Source organism: Euleptes europaea, chromosome 10 (genome assembly GCF_029931775.1).
Source record: "Euleptes europaea isolate rEulEur1 chromosome 10, rEulEur1.hap1, whole genome shotgun sequence".
Lineage (NCBI taxonomy): Eukaryota > Metazoa > Chordata > Lepidosauria > Squamata > Sphaerodactylidae > Euleptes > Euleptes europaea.
In genome coordinates, this window is record NC_079321.1 from 12,970,399 (window position 1) to 12,985,302 (window position 14,904).

Consider the following 14,904-nt stretch of genomic DNA (forward strand, 5'->3'; position numbering starts at 1 on the left):
TTTGGGTTGGAATATACTAAACTGCAAATGCAACAATCTTGCAGAAAGAGTATTGCCATGTTCCTCTCCCCCCCACACACACAGCAGCATCCGCTCCTTCCTGACTCTAAAAAGCCATTCCTGAAAGTCTCCAGACCCTGAGGAACAATTTGGCATGCAGCTGCAAGAGTGTAAAATCAACAAAAAATGCCTCCAACCCACTGCTTATAAGAAGCATCAGCAGTGGCTCTATGCCCCCCTCCCCCAAGGAGCCAGTGAAAAGGAGGAGCTGGCAAAAAAAGCTTATCTGTGAACTTGTTCCAATCATTAGGATAAAAACAGAAGGAAGAGAACATACTGCACATAGCAGACTACTGTATATTTTTGTTTCATTTGTTTTAAAATGAAACAATCATCAAATTGTAACTTGAATTTTCAGAAAACAGTACATGTTCTTCCTAGGCACAGCTCTTTACTGAACTAAGATTGCAATGCTAAGAACATTTTACTAAGGAATAAGTCACATTACATAAAACATAAGAACATAAGAAAGGCCATGCTGGATCAGACCAAGGTCCATCAAGGCCCAGCAGTCTGTTCACACAGTGGCCAACCAGGGGCCTCTAGGAAGCCCCCAAACAAGAAGACTGCAGCAGTGTTGTCCTGCCTGTGTCCCAAAGCACCTAATATAATAGGCATGCTCCTCTGATCCTGGAGAGAAGAGATGTACATCATGACTAGTATCCATTTTGACTAGCAGCCATGAATATGTCCACTCCCCTCTTAAAGCCTTCCAAGTTGGAACATTAATCTCGCTGGGATTTCTGAAAAAATGCACTTAGCATCCTACTGCAGACGTTCCCGGACTCCTGACACTCGTGTATGGTCTATCACCACCAAGCCTCTAAGATGTCATCCTGGTAAAGATCTTATTACGTATTTGCACTACATACTAGCAACACCAGGTATAATGCAAAGGAGCAAAAAAAGCTCTAACAGAGACCAGCTGGTGACAAGAGTTTCCCTTAAATTACCCTCTTTTAGCATGAAGCCAACTTTAAGTTCATCTCAGTCAGAATCAAACAAAAAAAATTAGCTTTACAACTTTGATGGTTCTAACACACTCAGAACTGCAAAGATATCATTCTTAAAACTCTAGCTTTCTCCTCCCCCTGGACTTCTGAGACAGTTAAAAGAAATATTAAGTATCGCCGTCATTCATTTTTCCCCTTGATCAAAAAAATTATACTTAGAAATCTGCATATTTTCTATGACTTCAAATTAGTAATGAACCAAAGTAGACTAAGTATGGCAAATACGAGTTCCATCAGCACACTGTATTATTAATTGTGAAACTATAACTGTCATTTGAAGCAACTCAAACAAATAAATCTAAACATTTCACCACTTACCTTTTGCCAAAAGAAACAGGATCCAGCATAATTTCAGAACTAATGAAGAACTTAGTTCGGAGCAATTTCTACAAACAGATACAATAAAACTGTAGTGAAACTTCCACACTTGCAGCTTCAGGACAATTTTCAGTCACACAATCGGCAATCTGTTGAAAGCTGCTGCTAAAGGTTCAAGTCTGTGTCCCAGGAAGTTCCAAGTCAAGAAAAAATAATTATACTTGGAAATGTTTGATATCAGCTGCCACCACAGCACAAGGATCTTTACTGTGTGACTAAAGGTAAGCTGTGGTTGCCATTTCATGGCCTCCTGCAGCAACTATTTTGTGTCAAAATCCCAAAGGTGTTTGAAGGTTTTAAAAGAATGGGGACCTCGGATTTAAAATATGATGCCTTTACTATTTCCTGCAGCTGGTGTCCACACCCCAGAAATCTTAACCAGAATATTTGGCTGTAAATCTCATTAATCTTAGTTGACAGTTGCACTGAATTTAGGATTACGGCCCACGGTTTTTCTTTTTTTAAATATTTAGGTATATGGATATCGAATAATAATCTTAACTTATTTCAAGATAACTATGTAAACCAATGGCAACAAATAAAAAAAGATTTGATAAGTTGGGGGAAAGTCCCATTATCACTGTGGGGAAGAATTTCGGTAATTAAAATGATGTTATTACCTAAAATGCTCTTTTTGTTTCAAAACCTACCAATAGTGAAAGGTGTACAGATATTTGAAGATTGGAAAAAAGATATTATGAGATTTCTTTGGGGCAAAGAAAAACATAGGATTGCATATAATAATTTAATAGAATTAAAGGAAACGGGAGGATTGGGATTACCAGATTTGAAAATGTATTATCAAGCAGTTTGCTTCACCTGGATTAAAAATTGGATCCTCTTAGAGAATCCGAAGTTATTAGAATTAGAAGGATTCAAATTGCGATTTGGGTGGCACGCTTATTTATGGTATGAGAAGGAGAAAGTAAATAAAGAATTTAATTCTCATATTATTAGGAAAAATTTACTTCAAATATGGAATAAATATAAAGATGCTTTTGAAAGTAAAACTCCCGGTTGGATAAACCCTATAGAAGCATTTATGAGAAGAGGCACACATTTAAATTTGGATTGCAATAATTATAGAGAAATGATAGAATATAGAGATGGGATATGGGTATTGAAAACACTAGAACTTCAGATAAAAGATTGGTTTATGTACTATAAATTTTTAATGGGATGTTTTTAATAAGGATAATAGGTTGGGTTTTAATCAAACCAAATCTAAATTTGAGATTATATTATTAAAGGGTAATAAAGGACTGATAGGTAGGATTTATAAAGTACTTATAGAAATGAATCTAGAACAGGAAAGGATTAAACCAGTGATGTTGAAATGGACGAGAGATTTAGGTTATAATATAGATTTGGAGATTTGGGAAAACTTATGGAAAAAGGAGTTTAAGTTTACTATTTTGAATGAAATAAGAGAAAATTTATATAAAATGTTTTATAGATGGTACATAACCCCAGTATTACTAAGTAAAATGAAAAAAGATGATAAAATTTCTTGTTGGAAGTGTGGTACGGATATAGGTACATTCATGCATGCTTGGTGGTTTTGTAAAAAAATTAGGAGATTCTGGCAATTAGTTTTGAATGAAACTAATAATTTGATTAAATTAAAAATTAAGAGAGATCCCGCCTTTTGTTTATTGGGTATTCCAAAAAAAGATTTAGATAAAGGTGTCAGAGTCATATGTCAATATAGTTTTGCAGCAGCAAGGATTATAATTGCTAAAAAATGGAAGCAAACAAATAAACCTTCAATTAAAGAATGGAAAGAAAAATTATGGATGTATATGAAGATGGCCAAAATTACAGTTTCTTTACGTGGTAAAGATATGGAGGAATTTAAATCTACATGGTCAAAGGCCGCTGCATATTGGGATAAATTGGGAAAAACTGATTTTAAAGATATAGTTAACGAATTATAGTACAATGTGATTTTTAACTAATGATATAATAAGTGAATTTTTAAGAATTGTCACAACATTCCATCGGAAGTCCAATGGTGAAGGGCACCGTGGTGGGGTGTGGGATTTGGACCCAGGGCATTATGAGGTTTTTATAACAATGTATTATAGATAATCAGAGCTCTGTGTATCTATTCTCTTTTTTGTGTGTGTATTTTATGTTTTTTTTCTTTTTCTTTTTTTGTATTCTTTGTATTTTTTGTATGTTTCATTATAAAAATGCAATAAAAATATTAAAAAAATTAAAATGTAAGTGCAGCGTCACTATGGCCATGTTTGCATGGTCAACTTTGCTGCTCGCTCAAAGCTCTTTTTAAAAATGCGAATTTAAAAATGCCTTTTCATGGTCCCTTTCATGCAAAAGGAGACATTCCACTCCCCCACTCGCCTGCTCCTTTGTTCCTGTTTGCATAGACATTAGCATATGCATAGCTAACGCCCCTCGGTTGTTTTGCATTGTTCCTTGAGAAGAAGTCTTCGTGGCAAACACCAAAGGTAGCTTTAAATGGGTTCTTTAGTAATGTGAAGCAGGTATGCGCCGACTTCCCAGTCACTTCCGGAATGACAGTTCAGTGTGCAAAATTCAAAAAAATATACGGGGCAATTCAGCCTGGAATGCGCTGCTAATTACCATGCAAAAATCACGTATAAAACTGAACACACCAGCTTCCCATCTGCCCATTATCTACTGCTGCAAAGCTTATACATGAGCTCTTATTCATTGCACAAAACAAACTTACTGATCACTAGGCTGGTCAACATAGATCTGTCTCCAAGTCCTAAAAACAAAAAGAATCATGCATATCACTAGGCAATACCTTTCCAAATCTGCAAGTTTTTTTAAAAAGATAATAATTCTGTATACATGCATATGACATTATAAAATCATGAATGCTTTAAAGAAATTTCCCCCCTCCCAGGAAAAAAAACAATCAAGCTGACCAAAAGAAACAAATGGAGCACAGTGGTTTGTTAGCAGGAGCCAAACATGGAATAATATAATATCAAACCTCTTTATTACATCCACGAACATTCCAGAACTAACACAAAAACTAAGCAGAACAGAATTAACTTGGTTTCAAATTAATGTGCTCAAGAGCAAAACAAACAAATAAAATGAATACAACTGTTAAAAGACTCATCCGCATATTACATAGGCATTTATCTACATCAAGTTAAAGTTTACAAAAGTCACTAGTCCTCAGAAACTTAATAACCCACGTTGTTTACGTCCCTGGTGGAGAATACAAGCATTTGACAAATGCTAAGGCCCTGAAAAGATTGTTTTCATACATGAATTGTGAGCTGGCTTTCTTTAGCAATACCACCACTATGGATCTGTCACAATTTGGGCACGGCCTTTTAGAACATCCATAACTGGTTGTGAGAGATTTGACCCTGCAGCAGACTGGTATGGTATAGGGATTATGCAGGGAGCCTGAACCAAACACACATATCCGCGGAGTCAAAGACAGCCACGACCACGTGTGTGCATCAGTTATTGCAATTGAGAAAGCTGATACCCGAGGAAGACGTCAAGTTGCATTTCTAAACATTTGAACCCATAAACTTTGTAACTACCGTATATACTCGGGTATAAGCCGACCTGAGTATAAGCCGACCCCCCAAATTTGAGGCCAGAAAAGGGAACTTCTTATTGACCCGTGTATAAGCCGAGGGTCAATAAGAAATTCCCTTTACCGGCAATGCTGCGCTCTAAAATGGTGGCCGCCATTTTAGAGCGCAGGGCTCCTGCCGGCGCAGGAAAGCCCCTGCCGGCCGGAGGAAGGCGCCCGGGCGCGTGGGCGGTGGCGGCGCGGCCGGCAGGGGCCTCCTGCCAGCGCAGGAAGGCCGCTGCCGGCCAGAGGAAGGCGCCCAGGCTCGTGGGCGGAGGTGGCGCGGCCGGCAGGGGCCTCCTGCCGGCGCAGGAAGGCCGCTGCCGGCCGGAGGAAGGCGCCCGGGCGCATGAGCTGCGGCGGCACGGCCGGCAGGGGCCTCCTGCTGGCCCAGGAAGACCCCTGCCAGCCAAAGGAAGCCGCCTGGGCTCGGCGGCGGCGGTGATGGCGGTAAGTTCCCCCCTCCCTCCTCCCCCCTCTACCGTATTGACCCGCGTATAAGCCGAGTTCGGCTTTTTCAGCCTTTTTTTGGGGCTGAAAAACTCGGTTTATACGCGAGTATGTACGGTATACTCTGGACTGGCTGTTAGTGAAATCAAGCAACCTTCTGTCCTCCAACTGGGAGAACTTTTCATATTAAACATAAGAATTTAAAAAGGTTAGATTACAATTACTCAGTTGAACCAAAACTGGTGCTGATGGCAATGCCCAAGATGCTGCTCCATAATCATTTTACTCCTCTTTACAAATCGTGAATAAGGCTTCAATCCAAAGTAAGATTAAGTGCTCATTTTTAAAATGTCAGCTCTAGTTAAGCTATCAAGTATAAAACTAATTTGTAGATCACATTATTTTGCCATGCTGTGATACTCTGATATTGTTCAAGTATGTCTGCTAAAATCTGAGTGATTTCTGTCTTTTTTTGATAAGCTTGTTCTTGGAGCCTGTTCCTCTAAGAAGTTTAGGGTGCCCTACACCTTCCTACCAAAACCATAACAGGTGAAGTGTACAGGCAGGTAATGACTGCCCGTACCATTATTTGTGAAGGTATTTTTGGAAGGTATTTTTGTAACACTTTTTTGGAATTTTTCAAGCTGTGTCTGGATTTCCAGAAGCAAAATAATTTCTCACCGTTCATCCCTCAAAACAGAAAGCAAGGATTTTTATTATTGAAGTCCCCTTTCAAGTGCTGGACTAAGCAAATAGCAAGACTTCTAAAATAAAGGATATCTTAAGGATGAACAACACACGCTTTACCTTTCAAATTTCTGGTATAGTGCAAACAATACATCATATTTCTTCTTCTGGCGTAATACAATACTACGCACTTTAGTACTAACTGTGTCTGTGCTGTCCTCCATTCCTTCGAACAGAAGAACAAATTTACACATGCTGTAAAGAGAGAGACAAAAGGCAAAACATTTAATTTTTAAATAGTTAGTATGAGATTTGCCTAATACTCCTTCAGATTCAGGGGCAATGTCTCATTATGATGCAATCAAAAACCCATCATGTTGTGCCCAACCAGCAAGATCATGCAATTATATGTGACAGTGTGGCTCACCGAAGTACTATTAACGTTCTTAGGCCAAAGCCCAGCTCAATGAGTGACTGTTTTGGGGCAAAGTGAGTGACAAACCCATTGACCATAATTCAAACAGCAAACAATATTTTTATAAGCGTAGATGGTAATCATGCTATGTACTGGCAGAAGGTATTTCAACTACAGAAGAGGGAGGTGGTAATTTTGGCCAATTATCCCCTCTCACTGTAGACACTTGGTTGGATCCAGTGACCTGCAGATACCAAGGATCACGGACCTTTCCTGCGTTCCCCATTCCCCATCAGCCTTCAGGAAAGTTTGCTCCCAGGGTTGGGGGGCCTACTTGGACCTCTGTTGGGAAGCCACAGAAGGAAGGGGGCTGCACTGATGAAAGAGGCAGAAGGGGAAATTTTGTCCCCTTCACCCTCCGCTGCAGCTTCACAGCCCATGTGGCTCTTGTGTGTGTAAAGTGCCATCAAGTCGCAGCCAACTTATGGTGACCCAACTGGCTTTTCAAGGCAAGAGACTAAGAGAGGTAATTAACTATCTATGCCAATAAAGTTTATATGTATGTATTACTAAGAGAGGTGGTTTGCTATTGCCTTCCTCTTCATAGCAATCCTGGTGTTCCTTGGTGGTCTCCCATCCAAGTACTAGCCAGGACTAGCCCTGCTTCTGAGATCTAGCGAGATCAGGCTAGCTGGCATGTGAAATCACCTGCAACCTTGGTAATAAACTACCTGGGGTTGGAAAGAACTGCTGAGAGGAGATTCAAAACTGATAAAAGGAAGTATTTCTTCATACAATGCATAGTTAAATGGTGGAACTCCCTGCCCCAGGATGTGGTGATGGCTGCCAACTTGGAAGGCTTTAAGAGGGGAGTGGACATGTTCATGGAGGAGAGGGGTATTCATGGCTACTAGTAAAAATGGATACTAGTCATTATGCATACCTATTCTCTCCAGGATCAGAGGAGCATGCCTAATACATTAGGTGTCTTGTTTGTGGCTTCCTAGAGGCACCTGGTTGACCACCATGTGAACAGATTGCTAGACTTGATGGGCCTTGGTCTGATCTAGCAGTACTTTTCTTATGTTCTTATGACTGTGAGAAAGATCTGTGACTCTCAATACCTCCGGGCTGCTAGCTGGGGCCTACTGAGCACCCAGGGCATTATTTCAAGGGACACAGCAGGAGGCTGGAAAGTCTGCTTCGGTTGCTCCAGGGTCTTCGCCTTAGAGTTTAGAGTTATACAAATAATGAACATCTATTTAATTGCATGACTCTAACCACCAGAAACCTACCTAATGCTCAGACATTTCAGAAGTTCTGTAAAAGTGAATGTGATCTCATCCAAGTCAGCTGCTGCAGTGAAGATACAGATCCCCCACAAGTCTTTTTTAAGACCTTCCTGGAAGAAAAAGTTTCCACAGGCACTGTAAGTCAGCGGCAGAATACAGCAGTCGACATAAATTTGATGCATTAAAATATAAATGTCTTTCTCCTCAGGCCCATTATGTCTGCACGCTTAGTCAGCGGGTGGAATGACGCCTGTAGGTGTAGGGCAGACTACACCTGAATGAGGAATAATTCAGTGACAGCAGTCTCAGGCTTGTCTGTGGGCAGAGGCTTCCACCTGATGCCTTTTCTTCTAAGGCAGGGGTTTCAAACTCATTTGTTACAAGTGCCGGATATGACATAAATGTCACTTGGTCAGGCTGGGGCATGCCTCGCCAGCCAAGATCGGGAGCGGTCTGTGTGTGTGTGTGGCTGCCTCAGCTGCCGACCCTGCAGCAGGATCCCCAGCCCAGATTGAGAGTGGGGGGGCGGTGTCTGCCTTGGCTGGCTCGAGGGCCAGATAAGAGCTCTCTCCTGGGCTTTCTGTTTGACACCCTGTTCTACGGGGTATGGTAGGGTGGAAGGCAACTTGTAGTCCCCTCTGGCTAGCCATTCCAAAAGGGATAGTTAGGGGTGCTATCCTATGAAGTGCCAAAAGGAGGAAGGAGGATTTCCCCCCATGTTCCTCTCCACCTTGCACTCCCCTTTTGACCCCCCAGAAAGATTATTCCTGGAGTTATGGGATGTCTGTGAGCAGACAATAACATGGGAAATATGTGAACTGGCTTCCTCTTCCCATCAGCATAGCTGTGGTGACAGAACACCAAAAGGTCTCATATTGGGATGCTACACAGTTCTATCTTGGATCTGGGGATCTTCAAAGTTTTTATCAATCACTTGGAGGAAGGGGAAAGAGGAATCATTATCAACTCTATGACACAAAACTAGAAGGAATAGCAAACACCACAGAGCATAGAAATAAAATTCAAAATGACCCTGATAGGCTGAAAAGCTGGGCTGAAAATGACCAAGTAAAATTCAATAGTAACAAATGCAAAGTTATCTGTTTCAATAAAAAGAATCAATGCACAGGTGTAGGATGAGGGATATTCGACTTGGCAATTGTATGTTTGAAAAGAATCTTGGGACTATGGTCAATTACAGGCTGAACGTGGACTGGACATGTGAGGTCAATGCAAAAGAGGCCAATGCAACTTTTAAACAGCATTAATAAAAGCCCCATATCCAAGTCACAAGCAGCAGTAGTTCCACTCTGCTCTGTGCTAGTCAACCCTCATCAGGAGTTCCGTGTCCCGTTCTGGCAACGCACTTTAAGAACAATATAGACAAATTGAACAGGTTCAGAAATGCAGCAAAGATGACTGGGCGCCTGGAAAGAAGAAAAGTTGGCTTTTATATGCTAACTTTCTCTACCACTTAAGGAAGAATCAAACCGGCTTACAATCACCTTTTCTTCCCCTCCCAACAACAGACACCCTGCAAGGTAGGTGGGACTGAGAGAGCTCTAAGAGAACTGTGACTGGCCCAAGGTCACCCAGCTGGCTTCGTGTGTAGGAGTGGGGAAACCAACCAAGCTCACCAGATTAGAGTCCTCCACTCATTTGGAGGAGGGGGGGAATCAAACCCAGTTCTCTAGATTAGAGTCCGCCGCTCTTAACTACCGCTCTTAACCACTACACCATGCTGAAGTCCTCGTTTCTGTTCCATCTTGTATTTCAGAATCAGGGCCTTTAAAGCAACGTCCCTAGGCTGCAGAACTATTTGGTGAAGTTGGTGGCTCCTTTTCCTTACTGGTTTTTAGAAGAGGATGTAGGATATCTGTTTGTTTTCTGGTGGGGGGGGCTGGCTGGCTGGCTGATGTTTTAGAGTTTTCTTATTGTGTTGGGTATGTTTTAACTGTTGACTCTGTACTTTAAGACACCTCTCCCTAAGGTCACCCAGGGAGCTTCCACAGCAGAATGGGGATCTGAACTTGGGCACGCCAGACCCTAAGCCCATCACTCTCACCACCACACCGGCTCATCCTGAACGCAGATGAAAGTTGGGGGTAAAACAGAGGCACGGAAACTTTATTTCGATTTGAGTATGCTGAGAGGGCAACATAGTTTTCGTCTGGTGTTACTGTCACGTCATCTTTCCTAACATTTTAAAACGTCATAACACACGCTAACAAGAATGGCAGTTATACCATTTTTTTTTAAAAAAGTGATATACTCACTAAAGTTCTGCATGTACACAACACTTTTTCGTACAACTGCCAAGCAGTGGCTCTTACGCTGTCCGTTACCCGTAAAGCACAACACACGGCAACAAAGTCCTTCTCGGCAAATGGTAGCCTAACAAAGAAAAATATATATAATTTCTCAGGAAGACATATGCAACACACACACACATATATATATTTAGAATGATACAGCCCTTGGTCCTAATGTTCATAATGTGAATTCAGCAGATCACATAGCATAGAAAAAGAAGAAAAAAGAAGAGTTGGTTTTTATATGCCGACTTTCTCTGCCACTTAAGTGGGACGCAAACCAGCTTACAATCGCCTTCCCTTCCCCTCCCCACAACAGACACTCTGTGAGGTAGGTGGGGCTGAGAGAGAGAGTGACTTGCCCAAGGTCACTCAGCTGGCTTCATGTGTAGGAGTGGGGAATCAAACCCGGTTCTCCAGATCGGAGTCCACTGCTCCAAACCACTGCTCTTATCCACTACATCATAGCAGCCACTTTAGCACACAATCTGACTTCTGCAGTGTTTCTACTATGCAGAAGAAACATGAGTTACACATATAATATACAGGGGCACTGTACAAGGCCTTATGCGACATAGAAGTCACAGATTCCAAGGATTATGGTACTTTCCTACAACAGTACACAACATGGCACTCCAAAAACTTACATACACACACTAGTAAGTACACATTTCTAGAGATATGCCCACTCCCACACATTAAAAATATCATGGTGCAGCACTGACCATAACATCACTAATAACAATAGGAACACAACACTCCTACAGACCCCACCAAATATACACATGCAAATGAGGGGGAGGGAGAACTGAATCCTAAAAGATCAGCACAGATAATACTGGGAATTATCCACCAATGCCTACAAAAGAGTCAATCTTCCTTACTTCGATATTAAGGCAGTGGGGCACATGCCCAACAGGAATTGTAACTACTGTATGCAGCTGCCAGAATCTCCATTTGTGGCACCTGTTACCACATAACAGCTTTTCTACGTAGGCATTAGCGCCAATTTCGTCACATCTCGGAAGTTCAGAGTTGCTATGCAGAGGAAGACAATGGCATACCACCTCTGTTAGTCTCTTGTCTTGAAAACTCCATAAGGGGTTGCCATAAATCGGCTGCGACAAAATGAGCCATCTTACATCAGAGATCTTGCCCAGCCTAGCCATTTGGAGACCTTACATCATCAATGCCAAGGGCTGAATTTGCAACCTCAGTCCCAAATAATCACAAATTCCATCTCAGAACTGTGGACCCTCCAAAATTGGGCAACACAAGTACTACTCAGGTTAGGGCTGGCTGAGTACCTCGTGGCAGTTAGCCGCAAACCCTTTTTTCCTCCATCATGCTCCAGACTCAGATTTAGAGCTGGTGATATAATATGGGGAAGGGGTTTACACAGCTTTTCTTCTGCTGTGCTGTGCTGGTTGAGGGCTCCCCATACTGTACACACTCCAAGCTTCCAAGTCTTTATCTCAGTAAGGTTGCTTGCCTTTCTAATGAGAACATTTAGGCAAGAGGTAGGCAACTTTTTTTGGCTTGAGTGGCAAAAAATGCATCTACCTTGCCAGCAAACTGGGATGTGTGTATGGGCGGGGGAGACTTGGCTAGACACACTTGGGACACACTGAAAATCAAGACATAATCTACAACCCACTTCACACCCTCGGTCCATCAGTATTGTCTACTTAAACCGGTAGCGACTCTCCAGGGTCTCAGGCAGGGGTCTTTCACATCACCTACTCGCCTAGTCCCTTTAACTCAGTGGTTCTCAACCTGGGGGTCGGGACCCCCAAGGGGATCGCGAAGTGTTTTCTGGGGGGTCGCCGCCACTGTCCTGGGACAGCCCCCATCCCGGGCTGTCCAGGACTAACCCAGACACCCTGTAACCCTGATCCGTCCGTGAGGGCAGGGAAGACCCCAAGCAGAGAGGTGAGGAACTGGCCGACTGACAGCCAGAAGGAGCCGGGCTGCAGAGACGCGGCGGCATGCCGCCGCACACCAGCTGTAGCCCCGCTGCCCAGCTGAGAGGCGGGCGGGCCAGCCCTGGGTGCGGTCGCACCTGTGCTGGGCCGATGATGCGGCAGGATGTGTGGGAGGCCGAGGAAGCTCCCCTGGCTCGGCCAGTTCAGGCCTCGGAGGAGAAGAGGGCGGTCCCCCTTGAGGCCGCTACAGCCACGTTGTTTTTACTTTTAGCCGCGCTCGGGTGGGGCGGGAGCTTCAGCCTGGAATCCAAGTGCGCATGTCTGTAGTGTGGCTTCACTTTTCTGCCTGAGTCGTCAGTTCCGCTCTGGCAAGGCCAAGGGGGAGAGAGTCGAGGTGCATGCGCAGTTCAGGATTTTCCCCTCGAGTGCGCAGGTTCGGTGAGGCGCAGAAGGAGTGGTGACTGGCAGAGGGGAGAAAAAGGCACGAAAAGTCCAAGTGGGATAAGCGGCCCTTGGCTCTTTCCTGGCCCTTCGCTCTCGTGAGGTGATTAAACGGAGCTCCGCTTTGAGGGATAACTGCAGTTCTGAGCACAAGCAGTGTCCCAGTCACAAGAGAGGGGGTTTCCTCGCGAGAGCCCCAGCCTGCTTCGAAGAGTTTTTGGGGAGAGAGGGGAGGACATGGAACGCAGTGCATGCTCAGAGGCACTCTTTCCTCCGTGCCAGGAAAGGTTGCCGCGCCACACAGTCACAGCCGCTGCGCAACAGGTGGTAGTACCGTTTGCTTGTTTGTTTTAAACTTTAAAATTTACAGTAATTATATATATGGATACCCTGGACTGCCAAAAAAACAAATGTGTTTTCTTTATCCTATTGAAAATGTCATTTATGAAAGTTTATGCAAATGTGACGAGGGTCACAGGTTACTTGGCAATTGTAAAAGGGGGTCGCGACTCAAAAAAGGTTGAGAACTATTGCTTTAACTGGAGATGCCAGGGATTGAACCTGGGACCTTCTGCATGCCAAGCAGATGCTCTACCACTGAGCCACAGCCCCTCCCACTTCCCACTTCTTTGCCTTTGGGATTTTATCCACTCCTGAGGATGAGAATCTATGTAAGACCTGAGCACCCCTTTCAACGTTGCATCAAACTGTTAGATTGTGGGTGACAGGCAGCAGCCTTAAGGTGTTTCACCCCACAACTTCTCCAGACATTCCATCTTTTAATGTCTTGTTTTAATTTGTAAGCCACCTCAACCATGTTCCTGGAGAGGCTGCATAAAAAAATTCTTTTTTAAATTAATACATATATGATGGGAGTTACCTACTCCAAAGCAGGTGACTGTTTGACAACAACAGCAGAAAGTGGTGTGGTTGACTCTTGTTGCTGATCAAAGCACAATAGCCTCAGTTTAGTCATTTTAGCTTTTAGGGACAGTTCAGGCTTAGTCAGATCTATAACCTACTGATTTGTCTTTTTGGCGGTCCACGGTATCCGCAACATTCTCCTCCAACACCACATTTCAGTTACATTGTGAGTAATCTATGTAGATGACTGGGGAAGGTAATGGCAAACCACCCTGTAAACATAGTCTGCCTAGTAAACATTGGGATGTGACGCCATCCCATGGGTCAGGAATGACCTGGTGCTTGCACAGGGGACTACCTTTACCTAATCTATGGTTGCACTTGGGGAAAGTGAGCCTTCTGAACTGTCTCAGCCCAACATGTTTTTTTACCTGATCTAGACACTGGCTGTCAGAACCAGACAGGTGTATTGACATCACTGCTGATGCTGCAGCAATACTGACCTGCACAGGGCTACAAACAAATGCCATAAAAGTCCTCTTTCCTCTACTCCCCCGTAGCCTCTTCCTCCCTCCCATCCTTACATTTCCCTCACGCTCCATCCCCAAAAACTCAGGGGGATTTATGCATGGGAAGTTTTGCCTTGGATTTGCCGCTCTCTAGATGGACATTTTCCAAATCCCCAAAACTCAAGAATAAGCCCCCATACAGAGTTTTGAGAATTCGGATGGAGAAAACGTGCATCTAGAGAGCCGCACATCCAAGGCAAAACCTCCCATGCATGCCATTTATACCCCCATTTATACCTGTTTTTTTTTTTTTTTTTTTTTTGAGGCTCTCAAGATGCACATTTCCCCCATCCAAATTCTCAAAACTCTGCACGGGGGCTTATTGTTGAGTTTTGAGAATTTGGATGCAGAAAATGTGCACCTAGAGAGCCGCACATCCAAGGCAAAACCTCCCCTGCACGAGTGGCTCTAAACTCGGGGTCTTCCCCCCCCAACCAGGCCAACAGGCTAGGCTGAAAAGGTGGGGCCGAGGCCAAGACCCGACCCGGGGGGTCTGCCCGCATCTCGAAACCCCACCCACCTGTCACCGAGCCCCATCAAAGCCCCCCCCCCCAGCGACAGGTAGCCAAGCCCCCACCGCCCCGGGAGACTTTCCTCGCCCCCCCCCCAGGGGCAGCAAACGGCGAGCCCCACGGGGGACGCTCATGCCGCAATTAGACTCCGAGGCGGCGACCCCGAGGCTCCCCCCCCCCCGCGCCATATCCTCGCCCTCAGGGCCGCTCCCCCGGCTCCAAGGCCTGGACGCGCACCGAGGCCGCCCCGCTCCCCCGAGGCCGCCCCCACAACACGCAGGCTTGCTGACCTGTCAGGGGCCGGCGGCGAAGGGGCCGCGTCGGCGGGAGCCGGGCAGCCGCTCTGGCTGGCCGGGGCGGCCTCGGCTTTCCTCAGGGCGCGGGTGGGCGCCAT

At 44.4% G+C, this 14,904-nt stretch overlaps 1 protein-coding gene across 1 annotated transcript in view; it reads right to left on the bottom strand.

Moving 5' to 3' along the window:
• Positions 1-14,904, bottom strand: part of RB1 (RB transcriptional corepressor 1) — a 66,828-nt gene extending 51,924 nt beyond the window's left edge. The window contains exons 1-6 of the mRNA XM_056856854.1: positions 14,801-14,904; positions 10,221-10,281; positions 7,891-7,997; positions 6,301-6,435; positions 4,168-4,206; positions 1,392-1,459 (exon numbers count right to left, since the gene is read on the bottom strand). Coding sequence (XP_056712832.1) covers positions 1,392-1,459; positions 4,168-4,206; positions 6,301-6,435; positions 7,891-7,997; positions 10,221-10,281; positions 14,801-14,904 — 514 coding nt within the window. The remainder of the gene's footprint in view (positions 1-1,391; positions 1,460-4,167; positions 4,207-6,300; positions 6,436-7,890; positions 7,998-10,220; positions 10,282-14,800) is intronic.